We start from the raw sequence: 18,055 nt of genomic DNA on the forward strand, positions 1-18,055 counted from the left end.
CCCGGTCCCGGCTCCAACCCCCGCCCCAGCCCGGGCCCGCTCCGGCCCCCCCTCGGGCTCGGTCCCGGCCCCGGCTCCAGCTCCCGCCCGGTCCCGGTCCCGGTCCCGGCTCCAACCCCCGCCCCAGCCCGGGCCCGCTCCGGCCCCCCCTCGGGCCCGGCCCCGGCCCGGCCGGCGCTGCGCGCAGCCAGTCCCCGGCGCGAGAGCCGGCCACGCCCGAGCCGCGGGGGGCGGGGCAGGAGGAAGCTGCTCAGAGGCCACGCGGGGACCCGGCCGGGCGCGTGCGCGGCGATAGCGGGAGCGACTGGACTGGAGCGACGTGCTCGAGTCGCGGCGTCGCGATGTGATGACGTCATGCCCGCGCCCGGAAGGGAGCGTGCCTCCGTGTCCCCTCTCGGCAGCGGATTGGCTGGGCCTACTGCGAATTTCCGGTGCGCGCCGTGGCCCCGGAAGCGGGGAACGGAAGCAGCCGGGTGGCCGAGTGCGGGGCCGCGATGGGCCGGGAGCCGTGAGCGGGCGGCGATGGCGGGGGCCCGGGGCTGCCCCCAGGCGGGCACCGGGGAGCGGGCTCTGGCCGAGCTGCTGCTCGAGTTCTCTCGGGCGCAGTATCGGGCCAAGGACGGGGGCGGCGGCGGGGCCGGGAGCAGCGCGAAGGTGAGGGGCTGAGACCGCCCGCCCCGAGCCCGCCCGCGGGAGGCCCCGCTCTCCCCTCCCCTCCCCTCCCCTCCCGTGCCGGCACCCGAGACCCCCGAGAGAGACCCCCCAGCCGGGCCCCGAGACACGTCCCGTTCCCTGCTCAGCCCCTGAGAGCCCTCCCCCCTCCCCCCTCCTTTCCCGGCTGTGCCGAGACATACCCGCGGGACCCCCCCCCCGGCTTCCCTGGTCTGAGAGCCCCTGACACCCTCTCCCCCTTCTGGCTGGGCGAGCCCTGAAAGACACCTCGCCTCCAGCTGGGCCAAGCCCCGCCAGCACTCTCCTGGCTAGGGCAAGGCCTGTGGTGGGGAGGATAGCAGAGGTGTCCTGTGCTGAGCTACAGCCCCTGAGCTGTCAATTTGTCCCTCTTGCAGGTGGAGAGGATTGAGAAGTGCTGCCTGGAGCTGTTTGGCAGGGACTATTGCTACAGCCTGATCCAGAATGTGAATGGGGAAATTTGTGGCCACTATCCCCGGCAGATCGTCTTCCTAGAATACGAGAGCACTGACAGGGAGCGAAACATGTAAGTAACTCCTGCCCCGCCTCCCTCCTTCCTGTCAGGAGAGCTGGCTGCAGGAGAGCCATACAAAACTGCTCAAGGCCTGTCTCACCTGCAAGACACACAACCGTGGTTCCAGGTTGAGTAGCTCCAACAGGTGGCATTTCCACAGAGGGCTAGCTAGTCTTCTCATCTTCCCTGCATGACTGGGCTCTTAAGAAGCAGGAGAAAACTGGAAATGCACTTTTTGCAGAGCTATAGTTGTGCCTGCACTGCCTACTGGATGCATGAACTCCCTATTTTTAGCTAGACAGGTCACCCGCTAGGTTACTCTTGTCCTATGGAACTGGGATCTGTCTCTGCACCTTAGTGTGAAGTTGGCAGTGCTATTAGGATACTTTGTTCTAGTCCCTAATCTTGTGGAGGTCAGCCGTCTTTCTGGTACTTTCAGAACAGCTGCTGCCTCAAACTCTTGGGCTTTTCTGCAAGAGAAGAAATAAGCTACATTTCTTCAATTTGCTGGATGGGAAAAACAGAATATGTTGCAAGGCAGCTTTAGGTGCATAACAGTTATGGGTGGGCTAATTTTTTCAGGTTACACTGTCTGGTATAGGTATGGCAGCATCCTTCATATTTGTATAGGGATGAATGCACTCTTGGTGTTCAATAAATGTTACTGGACTTTTGACCCTATTTTTGGGGATGAGGCTGAGGTAAAGAGTAGGGGCAAGGGACGAGCATGCTCTGAGCTGTGTTGTGCCACTGACTATGTGAGTAAGAAACTCATTGTACTTTGGACTGTACTTTGGGCTGAGATCGTGTCAGATCTCATCAACGAGCATGGTTAGGCTCTGAGGTCCCAAAGTGTGAATTGCTTTCAGGCAGTCAGCAAGCTGCTCTCTTTGTATGTGCAGTAGGTTTGTTATGGCTGGTGATTTAAGTTCCATGGTATTTGTGCTGCCTCATCAGATGACTGAAAACTTTCAAACATGAAAATTACTCAAACTTTTATAATGTGTTTTTGGACAATCATTTGCTGATAAAACTTGTTTGGCTTCTGGGATTCGTGGATTGGAGACGCTAATTTAGACACACATGAGCCACATATAACAACCCAAACTCCATGCTTTTATTCGCAACATATTAGTGAATCAGCTTACTATATGTTGGAAACCATTGGTTTTGACTTAAGTTATAAAGCTTTTGAATAGCCACATGTGTGTGGCATGTGCAAGAGAGCTCCATTAAGTCTGGATGTGAGCACTTCCTGAGAGGCACTGTGCCTGCATAGAAAGTTTGGCAAGTGACCACTGTTGAATGGATAGAATAGACTGGTTGTGCTTTGCAAAAGTTATAAGTTAGCTTTTGCCTGATTTACTGACTTTCTGGTCTGAAACTTTAGCTTATTGTTTTGAAAACAAAACAGTACATTTTCTTTGCAAATTTAGGAGTCCACTGAGCCCTTTGTGAGGTGTTGTATATAAGTAGAAATAAAAGAATATTAAAAATCAATCTTTATTCACTTTAGTACATGCATGCACAAAACTTTTACTTGATTCTTAGTTTCATAGTCTCCTGTGGCAGAATGGAGATTGTGCCACTATAGAGTCTTGCAACGATTGATTTAGGATTTCTTGACAGTTAATTCCACATGTAAACATACAATCTACATTTGTCTCAAATCTGTTTACACCTCTGATCAAATAGATGCACCCACCCACACTCAGTGATTCAAAGCTGAGCTATGAGAAGAGGGCCAAATTCGTGCTACTCCTGTCCCCAGCAGCCATTAAACCCACACAGTTGGCTCCCATAGCAGAGCTGACAGACCCCAACTGAAGGGTTAAGACCTGGACCATGGTGCATTCAACTGCCTACCATCAGAGCAGCCCCTACGTTGCTGTAACATGTCAGGCCCGGCCCAGATAACGGAGCTGTAACCAGCCACCCACTGTGCTCTCCTGTACTCAGTCAGTCTTGGTGCAGGTGAGAATCTGCGCCACTGTCTCCCCCCTTGCACACATCTCCCTGAGTATTGTAGATAGTCTGTGCTTGTACTTTATACACAGGCCACCTATTTGTCCTTAGATTTGTTTTGTTAAGTTATTATCTCCTCTTACCTTTATTTTTACTCTTTTCTAAACAAAGAAAAACCTGACTAACACTGAGTGGTGCAGTTAAACACACAGTGGAGGAAGCATTTCACTTGCTGAAGAAAGAGCTTGATGCAAGCTGACACAAATCCAGCAAAGCGCTTAAAAATTAAGTACATGCTTAAGCACGTGAGTAGCTCCATTGATTTCAGTGGCACTATTTGCATGTCTGAAGTTAAGCGTATGCTTAAATTCTTGTCTGGATTGTGCCCAGAATGCTCATGTCTCTAGTGTTGTACCCTATTGTCTCCATGTATTTATGTTTAAGAACAAAATACAGAATCTTTCCACATCAGTAACATTATTGTACTTGGTTGGAAACTTTTGGACTAAAGTCTTACACAAATGTCTTAAAGTTTATATTGTACAGTGGTCTAGCTTGACATAACTTATTTCAACTTTTAAAAAGGCTTTGACAAGGCCCCTCACAAGAGACTGTTGAAGTAACTAAATAGTCACAGGGGGAGAGGTGAAGTATCAAGTACTGTCGTGGATCAAAAACTAGGAAAAGAAAATAAAGGTCAATTTTACTTCCTGGCAAAAGTTTAACAGTTGAGGTCTCAAGGTTCTGTGTTAGGTTTGGGGTTTATTATATGAATGATCTGAAAAGGAAGGTGAGCCGTGAGGCAGCAACTTGCAGATAAGTTATTAGGTTAGACAAATCAGGAGAGGACTGAGGAACTTCAGAGGGACCTAACCAAACTAGATGAATGGGCAACATAACGGCAAATAGCAAAAGAGTCCTGGGGCACCTTTAAGACTAACAGATGTATAGGAGCATAAGCTTTCGTGGGTGAATGCATGCATCCGACGAAGTGGGCATTCACCCATGAAAGCTTATGCTCCTATACATCTGTTAGTCTTAAAGGTGCCACAGGACTCTGTTGCTTTTTACAGATCCAGACTAACACGGCTACCCCTCTGATAATGGCAAATGAAATTTCAGTGTTGATAAATGCAGAGTGTTGCACAGAGGAGGGAAAAATGTAATTACCCAGACAGCTTCCAAGGTTCTAAATTAACTCTCAATTTAGGCCATTTCTACACTACAGTGGCACAGCTACAGCAGCTGTCACTGTAGTGCGTAGTGTAGACACTTCCTTCAGTGGTGGAAGGGATTTTTCTGTTGAGGTGGATAAGCCACCTCTCTGGGAAGTGGTAGTGAGGTTGAGGGAAGAATCCTTCTGTTGGCTGTGCTGCGTATACACCAGGGGTTAGGTCCAACTAACTACATTGCGACGTAGCAAGGCTGACCTAGTTTTTGGTGTGGGCCAGACCTTGGGCATCATTGAGCCGAGATCTTCATTGACTTCTCTCAAATGTGCAGCTGCAAACAATGTTCAGGTGTATGAGGAATGAGAGAGAATATGCTAGAGAATATTTAAGTCTGTGTTTGACTGAATTTCCCTGAAAAATTGCTGGGTTTTAAAAAAGCAACTGTTTGGGTTTTATTCTTTTAACCCAAATTTTGTTGTGGTTATTGGATCTCCTCGCACCTGGCTCTCCACCTCAGAGTCCCCACTAGCTGACACAGTACACATACTCAGAGGAGGGGAACTCCCAGTTGGCAGCTGCTGCTGTGTTGTGGGGGAGCAAGATCGGCAGGGCCCAGGGTCTCAGCAGCTGAGTCGGGGAGAGAGACAGCCCCCATCCGCTTTCCCTGCTGGACAGAATCCCCTCCTAAGAACATACGAACAGACATACTGGGTTAGACCAATGGTCCATCTAGCCCATTATCCAGTCTTCCCACAGTGGCCAATGCCAGGTGCTTCAGAGGAAATGAATACAGCAGGCAATCAAGTGATCTATCCCCGTCACCCATTCCCAGCTTCTGGCAAATAGAGGCTAGGGGCACCCAAGCATGGGTTGTATCCCTGTGTGATGCAGTAGGGAGCGGGGTGGATTGACCTGGGAATGTCTTTTAGTTTTGCTGGAACTGTCTGCATGGGGGATGGGAGAGCAGGGGATGACTTTAGGTGAGGGACGGTACCTGAGCCAGGAAGGGGGTGGGGAGTCGACACCTTTTCCCAGGAAACTCGACAAAGGGAGAGGGGGAGAGAGCCTGCTGGAGGGGTTTTTTTGGTTTCAGTTTTGGGCTGGCTGGGAAGAGGCAGGGAACCCAAGTCTGGGGTCTAAGATCCTTGCATAGGGTTACCATACGTCCAGTTTTTCCCGGACATGTCCGGCTTTTTGGCACTCAAACCCCCGTCCGGGGGGAATTGCCAAAAAGCCGAACATGTCCAGGAAAATGCCGTCCGGGCACTTCCCCTCCCGCGGCGGCTCTGCTCCTCCCCTGACTCTTCGGCTCTGTTTAAGAGCCGAGCTGCCCGAGCACTATGGGCTTCAGGCAGCCCCCTTGCCTCCGGATCCCAGCCGCCAGCCGGGCACTTCCCCTCCTGGGCTCCGGCGGCGCAGGGTCCGGAGGCATGGGGGCTGCCCGAAGCCGGTAGCGCTCGGGCAGCCCTTTCCGTGTGGCTGGGAGTGGGAGGGAGGAGGGGGTGGAGTGAGGGCGGGGGAGGGGCGGGGCTGGGGTGGGAAATGGGTGGGGCCAGGACCCCGTGGAGGGTCCTCTTTTTTTATTTGTTAAGTATGGTAACCCTATCTTTGCACCCCAGAGGGACCTGGCTGAGGGGTCCTGGTTGTACCCACAAGCCCTGCTTGGGACTGTGTTCCTGTTGTCTAATAAACCTTCTGTTTTTTTGGCTGGCTGAAAGTCACGGTGAATCGCAGGAAGTGGGGGGTGCAGGGACCGGACTCCCCCGCACTCCGTGACACCCTGACCATCTTAGCTAATAGCCATTGATGAACCTATCCTTCATGAACTTATCCAGTTCATTTTTGAACCCAGTTGTGCTTTTGGCCTTCACAACATCCCCTGGCAACAAGTTCCTCAGGTTGACTATGTGTTGTGCAAAGAAGTACTGCCTTGTGTTTGTTTTAAACCTGCTGTCTATTAATTTCATTGGGTGTTCCCTGGTTCTTGTATTATGATAAGCAGGGCCGGCTTTAGGCCAATTCCACCAATTCCCCCGAATCGGGCCCCGCGCCTAAGAGGGCCCCGCACCCAGTGGCAGGGCCGCCCAGAGTGGGGGGCAAGTGGCAGAGAATCCCTTCCCTGGCTAGAGGCGCCTTTTTAATTTTTACTCACCCAGCGGTGCTCCAGGACTTTGGCGGCACTTTGGTGGCAGGTCCTTCAGTGCCGCCAAAGACCCGGAGCGAGTGAAGGAACCGCCACCAAAGTCTAGGAGCGCCGCCCGGCGAGTACAAGCCCCACGTGGGTTTTTTTTTTTAGTCATCCCTGTGGGGGCCCTGTCAAAACTGTTCGAATCGGGCCCCACACTTCCTAAAGCCGGCCCTGATGATAAGGGGTAAACAGCACTTCCCTATTAACTTTCTCCACACCATTTATGATTTTATAGACCTTTATTGTATCCCCCTTAATTGTCTCTTATGCAAACTGAACAGTCCCAGTCTTTTTAATCTCTCTTCATATGGAAGCTGTTCCATGCTGCTAATACTTTTTCTTGCCCTTTTCTGAACCTTTTCCAATTCCAATCTAGCTTTTTTGAGATGGGGCGACCACATCTGCACGCAGTATTCAAGCCGTGAGCGTTCCATGGATTTATATAGAGGCAATATGATATTATCTATCCCTTTCCTAATGATTCCCAACATTCTGTTCGCTTTTTTGGCACCGCTCCGCATTGAGTGGATGTTTTCAGAGAACTGTCCACAATGATTAAATTAGCTGGTCACAGCTAATTTAGACCCCATCATTTGATATGGATAGTTGGGATTCTGTTTTCCAATGTGCATTACTTTGCATTTATCAACATTGAATTTCATCTGCCATTTTGATGTCCAGTCACCTAGTTTTGTGAGAGCCCTTTGTAACTCTTCGCAGTCTGCTTTGGACTTAACTATCTTGAGTAGTTTTGTATTAGCTGCACACTTTGCCACCTTACTATTTACCCCTTTTTCCAGATCAATGATGAATATGTTGAATAGGACAGATCCCAGTACGGACCCTTCGGGGACACCACTATTTACCTCTTTCCACTGACCACTTATTCCTACCCTTTGTTTCCTATCTTTTAACCAGCTACTGATCCATGAGAGGACCTTCCCTCTTATTCCACGACAGCTTAAATTTTTTATATTAGTATTGTGTCTTTTGCTAGTTGCTCTTCAAGTTCTTTTTTGGCCGGCCTAATTATACATTTACACTTGACTTGCCAGAGTTTATGCTCCTTTCTATTTTCCTCAGTAGGATTTGATTTCCAATTTTTAAAGGATGCCTTTTTGCCTCTAACTGCCTTGTTTGCTCTGTTGTTTAGCCACAGTGACACTGTTTGGTCCTACGGCTATGTTTTTTAATGTGGGGTATACATTTAATTTGAGCTTCTATTATGGTGTTTTAAAAAAGTTTCCATGTAGCTTGCAGGGATTTTGCTCTTGTGTTTGTCCACTTTCCATTTAATAAGCTGCCTCATTTTTGCATACAGCAGAACCTTAGCGTTACGAACACCTCGGGAATGGAGGTTGTTTGTAACTGAACAAAACATTTTGGTGATTCTTTCAAAAGTTTACAACTGAAAATTGACATAATACAGCTTTGAAACTTTACCATGAAGAAGAAAAATGCTACTTTCCCTTTATTTTTGTAGTAGTTTACGTTTACCACAGTATGGTATTGTATTTGCCGTGTGTGTGTGTCTGTCTGTCTGTCTGCTGCTGCTGCTGCCTGATGATGTACTTCTGGTTCCAAAAGAGATGTGTGGTTGACTGGGCAGTTTGTAACTCTGAGATTCTACTGTAATTCCCCTTTCTGAAGTTAAATGCTACTGTGCTTCTTTGGTATTTTCCCACTCACAAGGATGTTACATTTAATTACATGATGGTCTCTATTACTGAGCAGTTCAGCTACATTCACCTCTTGAACCAGGTCCTGTGCACCACTCAGGACTAAATCAAGAATTGCCTCTTCCTTTGTGGGTTCCAGGACTAGCTGCTCCAAGAAGCAATCGTTAATGGTGTCTAGAAGGTTTATCTCTGCATCCTGTCCTGAGGTGACATGTACCCTGTCAACATGGGGATAGCTGAAATCCCCCTCTATTTTGAGTTTTCTGTTTGTACAGTCTCTCTAATCTCCCTGACCATTTTACAGTCACCAGCACCATCCTGGTCAGGTGGTCGGTAGCATATTCCTACCGCTCTACTCTTATTATTCAAACATGGAATTTCTATCCAGAGAGATTCTGTGGTACAGTTTGATTCATTTAAGATTTTTACTATATTTGACTCTTTCTTTCACATATGGTGCCACTCCCCCACAAGTCCAACCTGCTTTGTCATTCCTACGTATTTTGTTCCCTGGTATTATCATGTCCCACTGATTATCATCATTTCACCAAGTTTCTATGTTGCCTCGTTTAATATCGGGCACTCAAATTCACCCATATTAGTATTTAGACTTCTAGCATTTGTATATAAGAACTTATAAGATGTCCCTTTTTAGCTGTGTGCTATTGTGTGATGTAATTGAAGGGGGCTCTTTTTCATTTGACTGTTTCTCTTAGTTCCATCCTATCAACTTGTATCCTCTCCTCTTTACTACACTATGGAGAATTCCCATTAATAGAGCTTCCCCTAAAGGATGTGTCTGTCTGAACCGTGTGCTCCTCTGTACCGGTCGGCTTTCCCCAGCCCTTAGTTTAAAAATTCCTCTACGACCTTTTGAATTTTACATGGCAGTAATTTGGTTCCATTTTGTCAGTCTTGACGCTGGCCCTTCAGTGCAGCCCTGTCCTCACTGGAGGAGCGGGATGGGCAAGGAGCTGGGTCGTAGCAGTTGAGACTCTCTCTCTCTCTCCCCCCCCCCCCCTTTGCTTCTTAGAGAGACGGAGCAGGCAAACAGCACTTCAGGAAAAACTTTGAAGAAATTCCTGGAGCAAGGTGGAAGGGCAGTTCTGGTTCTCTAGCCTCCCAGCAGTGTGTGTATCTGGGGAAGATTCCCAGGGAGGAGAGCTTGTCGACAGTGGGATGTTTGTGTTGGTGGAGCTGAGTGGGGCAAACTCTGGCTGTAGGTTAGCTGCACCAGAGTGATCTACCCTAGTGCAAGTCACTCACCATTAATGCTGTCCCCTAGATTGGAGGGCTACACTAGTGCACTTACATTAGAGTACAGAAAATCTCCAGTTCAGGCAAGCCCTCGGCCTTCCACAACAGCATATTATACATCTCATTTAGCCCAAGAGCAATTGTTTTGAGGTACAGGACGGGATGGTGTGGGTGCAGTTTCAGGGACAAGTGTGCTTGATTGGACAGAGTTGGTGAAGAGGCACTGGTGTTCTGAGTAGTGTCACCTGCTGTGGCATCTCCCCTCAACTTTGTGCCTAAAGTCAGGAAAGCTGGAGGTTATCCCAGAAACTACATGAGTGGGACTAAATGCTGTGGAGTTGGAGGCTCTAACAGATGGGCTTAGGAGAGCTAAATTCTTATTGATCATACCTCTGGAAAGCACCCTGACTTGGATGTCTGCTAATATGGAAGTTACGTGGAAGAACCGAATGTTAATAGATGAAATTTCAATTACAACTTTGTTACAGCCTGTTAAATAATCTCCAGACATAGGCTGCTGTTGATGGTGAACTTTTTAATAGTGATTGGACATGATTGAGGTGTGTGTTTTGTAACATGTTAGTCTTGTGGGGAAGAAGTGAGATAAATGCTTTACATTTGTAGAATGAAATAAGAGCGCTGAAAATGGTGGCCGTGTCCATAATTGGATAGGCTAGAAAGGAAAATATTGAGTACTCCTAAGGGCAAGTCTACATGACAAAATGAAGTCCACCAAAGTTATGTTGACATTCATCAACCACAACAATTGAATTGCTTTTGCCTGTCCACCCTGCGCTCCTTGTGTCGGCAGTGCACGTCCTCACCAGGGTCCTGGGAATCTGGATATAGCAGCGCAGCTGCTGATGGTTAATTCCATACAGTGCTATAGAGGAGGGCCAGTAGCTTACAACTGTTACGATTGAAGAGACTTCTCTGTTTAAAGGAGAATTCTTGTAAGGGCTCTAAAACCCCTTTGCTTACTTGCATTGTCTTGAAATTTGGTGTGCCTCGGGAATGCAAGGTAGGATTAGAGGTCCAAATTTGGGGTCATTTGAGCAAGTGGTTCCTGAGACACAACCTCCGAAAAAACAGGTTTTCGTTTTGTGCACACCTAGCTTCTAAATTTCTAATGACTTAGGGAAGGGAGGGTGATCTGGAAATAGTGGGGGGATGGTTATATGTTGTGTGGGTCTGGTGAGAGTGGGAAGAGACACCAGTCTTCTCTCAGATGCTTAAAGTTGTTGTAACCACCTTGTAAGCAAACAGTCAAGTTCTTGGGACATAACTCACAGATGAGATTTCTGCCATTGGCCCTGTTAGCAACTGCATGCTCCCCACACTTCAAAGCACAGTGGTTTCCCCATTCCATTAGAACAAAGTGCACTGAGGGAGGCAGGCACCTAGCAATCAGCTAGCGTCTTTGTGGCTTACTGTGTGACTGGGACTCAGAAAACCAGGGCTGTGTTCCTGGCTCTGCCACTGGCGCGGAGGGTGACTTTGGTGAAGCACTTCATTTCTTTGCCTCAGTTTCCTCATCTGTACCAAAGAGATGTTTCCATCCTTTGGAGCGACTGATGAAAAGTGCTATACAAGGGTTCGGTGTTATCAACTGGCCACAGCAGAGTCTCAGTTGCAGACCTCCAAGAGAATTACAACTGCCTAAATATCCGCAAACTTCTACCCACAACACACTTTCTGTTATGAAGTCCCCCCCTCCCCCGCCACGAAAAAAAAATCACAAACCACCCACCTAGGAAATTCACTCGCGACAAACATTGTAACATACAGTTAAGGTTGTCCAATGCTATATTGTACACTTCCGGAAGATTGAGTTGAGCAAATCTCAAACCTCTGAAAACCAGGACATACAGAGTGAATGTAGACACACAACCTTAACTCTGCCCTAATTGAGGTAATGCCTCAATGTGCTCATAACACATACTTGGAATCTGCCTCTGCCCTGTACTGAGCAGCAGGTACCTCACCTGTCCTATGCTCAAATATTCAGCCTACTCCACAGACAGTACACCATATCTGCTAATTGTTACAGCCCTGTCACCCTTGTGTGCACAATGCCATCTAACACTACTTTCACTTACCCTTCATGAAACCCACAGACCATGCTCCTCTCCCACCTAACTGCTGCCAAGCCCATGACTGACATAGTACAGTGCACGAGGCATACTGGATCTCTCAAGGTACACATGTGCCTCTTTCCTTTCATCTCTCTCCCCCACCCAAACGAGGGGGTCAGGAAGAGGGATTCACACACATACTGCCCCCCAGATCACCTCATATCATAGTCCCAGCTCTTCGATCTAATACCTATACCTAACACAGTGAATGCAGCTGGAGTGCATGCAGATAACTGCCAGTGGCCACTGCCAGCTCCAGTGGGGGCAGAGTTAAGGTTGCATAAGCATTTACCTTAACTCTGTATTTCCTGGTTTTTGGAAGTTTGTTTTGCTGAGCTTGACGTTCTGGAAGGGCATGAGAGACCACCGGGCACCTGAGCTCTGCGTGAACAAAGCTTTTTTTTGGTCTGTGAAATTAGTTCCTGGCTATGTGAATTTTCACATTACATATCCAGTTTAAACAAAGCGCGCTATGGACTCTTTTAACGTATAAGAACGGCCATACTGGGTCAGACCAAAGGTCCATCTAGCCCAGTATCCTGTCTACCGACAGTGGCCAATGCCAGGTGCCCAGAGGGAGTGAACCTAACAGGTAACGATCAAGTGATCTCTCTCCTGCAATCCATTTCCACCCTCTGACAAACAGAGGCTAGGGACACCATTCCTTACCTATCCTGGCTAATATCCATTAACAGACTTAACCTCCAATTATTTATCCAGTTCTCTTTTAAATGCTGTTATAGTCCTAGCCTTCACAACCTCCTCAGGCAAGGAGTTCCACAAGTTGACTGTGCGCTGTGTGAAGAAGAACTTCCTTTTATTTGTTTTAAACCTGCTGCCTATTTAATTTCATTTGATGACCCCTAGTTCTTGTATTATGGGAATAAGTAAATAACTTTTCCTTATCCACTTTCTCCACATCACTCATGATTTTATAGACCTCTATCATATCCCCCCTTAGTCTCCTCTTTTCCAAGCTGAAAAGTCCTAGCCTCTTTAATCTCTCCTCATGAGACCCTCTCCAAACCCCTAATCATTTTAGTTGCCCTTCTCTGAACCTTTTTTAGTGCCAGTATATATGATGAGGCGACCACATCTGTACGCAGTATTCAAGATGTGGGCATACCATCGATTTATATAAGAGCAATAATATATTCTGTCTTATTCTCTATCCCCTTTTTAATGATTCCTAACACCCTGTTTGCTTTTTTGACCGCCTCTGCACACTGCGTGGACATCTTCAGAGAACTATCCATGATCTTTTTCCTGATTTGTTGTAGCTAAATTAGCCCCCATCATATTGTATGTATAGTTGGGGTTATTTTTTCCAATGTGCATTACTTTACATTTATCCACATTAAATTTCATTTGCCATTTTGTTGCCCAATCACTTAGTTTTGTGAGATCTTTTTGAAGTTCTTCACAGTCTGCTTTGGTCTTAACTATCTTGAGTTTAGTATCATCTGCAAATTTTGCCACCTCACTTTTTACCCCTTTCTCCAGATCATTTATGAATAAGTTGAATAGGATTGGTCCTAGGACTGATCCTTGGGGAACACCACTAGTTACCCCTCTCCATTCTGAGAATTTACCATTTATTCCTACCCTTTGTTCCCTGTCTTTTAACCAGTTCTCAGTCCATGAAAGGACCTTCCCTTTTATCCCATGACAACTTAATTTACATAAGAGCCTTTGGTGAGGGACCTTGTCAAAGGCTTTCTGGAAATCTAAGTACACTGTGTCCACTGGATCCCCCTTGTCCACATGTTTGTTGACCCCTTCAGAGAACTCTAATAGATTAGTAAGACACAATTTCCCTTTAGAGAAACCATGTTGACTTTTGCCCAACAATTTATGTTCTTCTATGTTTCTGACAATTTTATTCTTTACTATTGTTTCGACTAATTTGCCCGGTACCGACGTTAGACTTACCAGTCTGTAATTGCTGGGATCACCTCTAGAGCCCTTTTTAAATATTGGTGTTACATTAGCTATCTTCCAGTCATTGGGTACAGAAGCCGATTTAAAGGAGAGGTTACAAACCCTAGTTAATAGTTCCGCAGTTTCACATTTGAGTTCTTTCTGCTGATGTATACATCTTGGACTCTGCCTGTCCGACTGTGTTAGGTGATGTTTCATTTGACAGTATTGCCAACCAGATATAGGAACCATAAAGGATAGTGGGAATTTTAGGGACGTTACTTTAACTGATTGCTTCCAGCCTCTAAGGATTACGTTTTTGTTATGGAAAATGCTGTAGTGGCATACTTGTGCAGAAAGGCCATATATTACTTCTGTAACCCATCCGGTAACAGGGGCTTTTACTTTGGGAATTTTATTAACTGTCAGGTTTAAATCGGGTCGGCATTAAACTGTGTATTGGGCACAGTCTTCTCTGCCATCAGGCTCTCCCCTCTGTACCCCTCCGGTGTGCAGTAGTGGAACGCGCTCTGCGGTACATGAAAAGGTGCTTGCCTTGCAGAGCTCCTAATATCTATTGAAGCAGGGACCTCGTCTCTGCAGAGTGTCTTCTGGGCAGATGCATCTTTTGGTAACCTTTCCCTGTACAAAGGTTCACACAGGCTTACCCACTGCTACGTACAACTTTGCATGTTGGCATTTTACTAACTTCCCCTAGATGGCTGTGAATGCAAACCATTAAAGAATGGCAACTACTTGGATTTTTTTTCATTCTTTAAAATCTTCGGCATATCAAGATTCTTTGGAAGTGGAGAGCAGAAATAAAGGAGTCCATGAGAAGAATATGAAAATTTTAAATACCGAACAGAAACTCTACCCATGGATCGTTTTGAGCCATCCAGAACCCATTGAGGAGTAGCTTCATAGTCTTATAAACCCTGGACTGATATGTGGGCGTAAGTGACAGAGGTTTAGCTTGTGGTCTTCAGGCCTAAAACTTTTGGGATTTCAGTTTTGCTTTAATTGGATAGCTGAATGCAGCCTTGACAGTGGAGATGCTTCTCGAGATGCTTCATTAATCTAATTACCTAGCACTCCAACTTCCAGCCAGTTTTAGACTGTTGATACGTCTAATTACGCTATAATGTACGTGCACAAATAATCAGCATTAAAGTCCAGTGAGCATTCAGGCCTGAGTTCTCTATTTTTTGATCTGTGTACATAAATGCAGCCTGAACGGTGGGTGTTGAGGATTTTCTTTTGAGAAAAAGTAGTGTGAAAATAGAGTGGATTTTTTTACAAGGCATTGGCGTATCGTTTACTAGTGCCTTAAACTAGTGAACCCTGATACTGCTGCAGCCACTGTATAGCAGGCTAGTCTGGTAGCCATATATGAAACAGACTTGCCCTAACATGCCAAGGTATGCCCTGGCAGGTATATTACATCTGGGTCTGACCATTTTCTTGATGCCCTACTGAAAGGTGTGTGTGGTCTCTGCCCAAAGCTAAGAACTAGCTGACTGTAATGGTTAGTGCAAGGTGTTTGTATGGAGAACAATTGTAGAGTTGTGTAACATGTAGGATATCATGTTCCAAATCTGTCGGAAGAGAAACCTGTCACCTGAGGAGGGGCAGTCTGAGAGCTGGCCCAATCAGCATGAATAAGTCTACACTGGAATAAAAGACCTGTGGCTCGGCTGTGGCTGGCCTGGGTCAGATCGCTCGGGCTCATGGGGCTTGGACTACGGGGCTAAACGTTCAGGCTTGGCCTGGAGTGCAGCCTTTGGTACCCTGCCCCCTCATGGGGTCCCAGAGCTCGGGCTGCAGCCCAAATCCTAAAATCTACACTGCCATTTTACAATCCCACAGTGTGAGCCCTGGTCAGCTGACCCAGGCCAGCCGTAGCCATGCCAAGGATCTTTCGTTCTCATGGGGCAGGCCTACACTGGAATAATGACCATCCCTGGAGACAGTCTCTCTGCACTAGGTACAGGCTGGAGATTTACAAAGACAAACGAACCCCAAGAGAGTTTTTGGAAGAGGGGGGGCCCTGGGCTAAGAAACAATAGCTTGTGAGTGTATAAGCACAGAAGAAATGGCCCACATAGTTATCCATTACAGGAGGAGACTCTGTGAGCAGGGGTGGAGGGGTGACATGAAAAGTGGGTCCCACCTTGAGCTGGACAGGTGCTGCAAAGACCAACCTTGGCTGAGAAATACCTTCTGAGACAGGTTAGTAACTTGGTAATAATTATAGGCTAGAGAGTGCAGCTTATGTTTATCCTGTAATCTTACGTTTCCAAAGCCTTATACTCATTTATATTGGAATCTCTAGCTCAAGCGCTGTTACAGACCGATCTGTTTGGTTTCACTACAGACATGTCTAAGTGCCTTGTGCTAAGGAGAGAGTTGCACTGTGGTGAAACCAATGAGCAGGGAGGCCTGCTTCCATGGAGGCAGTGGATTGGTGCACGTTGCAGGTGCCCAGAAGATAGGGGATTGGGCGCTCGAGTGTAACAAGGTGGGGTGTGTAAATTACTAGCCTGCATTGGGACAGAGCGGGACTTCGGGGGCCAGAAGCAGAACGCCTAGGTTACTAGCAGCCAGTGGCAGGGGAGTGTTTCCTTTGGTGAGCTTCCAGTCCTTCACTGCCACCTGCTCACGGCGGGAGGATCTTGCCCAGGGACCTCTTTGACATTGGGCCCAGGGGTACCTGAGGGTTACAGAGATCCCCTGGGTTTGGTGTCTACCTGCTAGTCCCCCAGAGAATGCCATGGAAGGCCAGCGAAATCATTGCGAGAGGCATGTGCAGTTAACGTGTAAGAAGATATGTGTATATACAGGAAATTGTGTCCTTAAGGCCTTGTAATTCTAGGCAGGTCACTCAAAGGTAGCATGCTTTGAGAAAAACGTTGCCAGACAGGAGGTGGTAGACATTTATTGCCCTAGATAAGCACTAAGTACAGTATGTTATGTGTTGCAGTAGACGTCTATTAGCATCCTAAGACAAATGCTAATGAAGATCTTGTGGAGATTTCAGAAGCAAGTTAACAGGGAGAGGTAAACAGTGGGGCGTGAGGGTTTTCAGGTGAAGGTCAGATGTTTGATCTGGTATTTCTTGGGGTGGAAAAAAGACGCCCTGGCATCCCTCACCCAAGAAATAAACTGACAGTGGGTTTGCTTCATGAAAAGGGAATCTCAGCCAGGCTTGTCTGAAAATGCTGCGAAGAACTTTGGGTGAGAAATGTTTTTGGACAGGAGGAGAACCTGTTAGGTGAGTTTAGACCATAGAAAGTGTGGTATGAGTTTGTTGTCTATTAACCTTTTGTTTCCAATACAGAAGAACCTCAGAGTTTAACACAGTACTGTAATCTATTTGCTTTTTTTTTTTTTTGGTCTCTACTTCCGGTTCCAAATGAGGTGTGTGGTTGACTGCTCAGTTCATAACTCTGGTGTTCGTAACTCTGAGGTTCTTCTGTATTTGTTTTCTATTGCATGAATCTCTGTTCTTTGCTAAATAAACTTATACTTGCTTCTTTAAACACACACCACTTAGATTTGTTTAAAGTGGAGCTGTAATGTAAGGTGGGCTAATAAGCTGTTGTGGCCTGTTCCTTTGAGAACAGTGGTTCTGGTAATTGCGTGTCTGGTGGAGCAGGGGCTGTTTGGAGGACTTGGAATGTATCTATTGCTAACCTGTAGAGGGGCAGCAGAGCACAAATGAAGGAGTGTTTGTGCTGTCTGTCCCTGGGGTTGTCAGAGACCCAACCCCTTGCAGATGAAGACAAGATGGTCTCACACTCAGGGCAGGTGGTAGCAAAGTGCCTCACAGCCTACCCCCAGGGGTGTCGCATGCAGGGCCGCCCGGGGGGGGGGAAAGTGGGGCAATTTACCCTGGGCCCCCACGAGAGTTTTCGGCGGGTCTTCGTCGGCAGGTCCTTCAGTGCCGCTGAACACACCCGGATCAAGTGAAGGACCCGCTGCCAAAGACCCGGAGCTTCTTCCGCTCCGGGTCTTCGGTGGCAATTCGGCGGCGGGTCCTTCACTCGCTCCGGGACCTGCCGCCAAAGTGCCCCGAAGACCCGGAGCGGAAGGACCCCTGCCGCCAAAGACCCCAGGTCCCCTGAATCCTCTGGGCGGCCCTGGTCGCATGTGACAACAGTCTTTCTACACCCCTAATACTGCTGCAGTATTTTCAGCACCATGAGATTGACTTAGGTGATGGGAGCACATCCATCTGATTCCAAGCCAAGCAGTTTCTCAAGGAGTCCCCTGGCTCCTTGACTTCATAGCTGGCTTTTCAGCTAAAGGGATGTGGGTGCTGAGATTGTGGCCAGAAATGTGGCCACCATGATGCTATGAGATAATGGGGACTCTTCTCTCTGTTTGATAGGTTTGAGAGCACTGTGCAGGTCAGCAAACTGCAGGACCTCATCAACCGCAGTAAAATGGCCAGATGTAGAGGACGATTTGTCTGCCCAGTCATTCTGTACAAGGGAAAGGTAAAGCTGCATAAGCACATTTGTCTCTGTTTG

General features: G+C 47.4%; 1 protein-coding gene across 5 annotated transcripts in view; it reads left to right on the forward strand.

Annotated features, from left to right (window-relative positions):
- Positions 1 to 423: 423 nt before the first annotated feature.
- Positions 424 to 18,055, forward strand: part of MTMR14 (myotubularin related protein 14) — a 59,605-nt gene continuing 41,973 nt past the window's right edge. For 2 of the 5 annotated variants that reach the window (XM_034775878.1, XM_034775880.1), the window contains exons 1-3: positions 425 to 654; positions 1,068 to 1,216; positions 17,914 to 18,022. In XM_034775878.1, the coding sequence (XP_034631769.1) occupies positions 523 to 654; positions 1,068 to 1,216; positions 17,914 to 18,022 (390 nt within the window). In that variant the 5' untranslated portion in view covers positions 425 to 522. Of the gene's footprint in view, positions 655 to 1,067; positions 1,217 to 17,913; positions 18,023 to 18,055 lie in introns of all 5 variants that reach the window. The other 3 variants (XM_034775877.1, XM_034775879.1, XM_034775876.1) reach the window with 2 other exon arrangements.

Source organism: Trachemys scripta, chromosome 7 (genome assembly GCF_013100865.1).
Source record: "Trachemys scripta elegans isolate TJP31775 chromosome 7, CAS_Tse_1.0, whole genome shotgun sequence".
Classification (NCBI taxonomy): Eukaryota; Metazoa; Chordata; order Testudines; family Emydidae; genus Trachemys; species Trachemys scripta.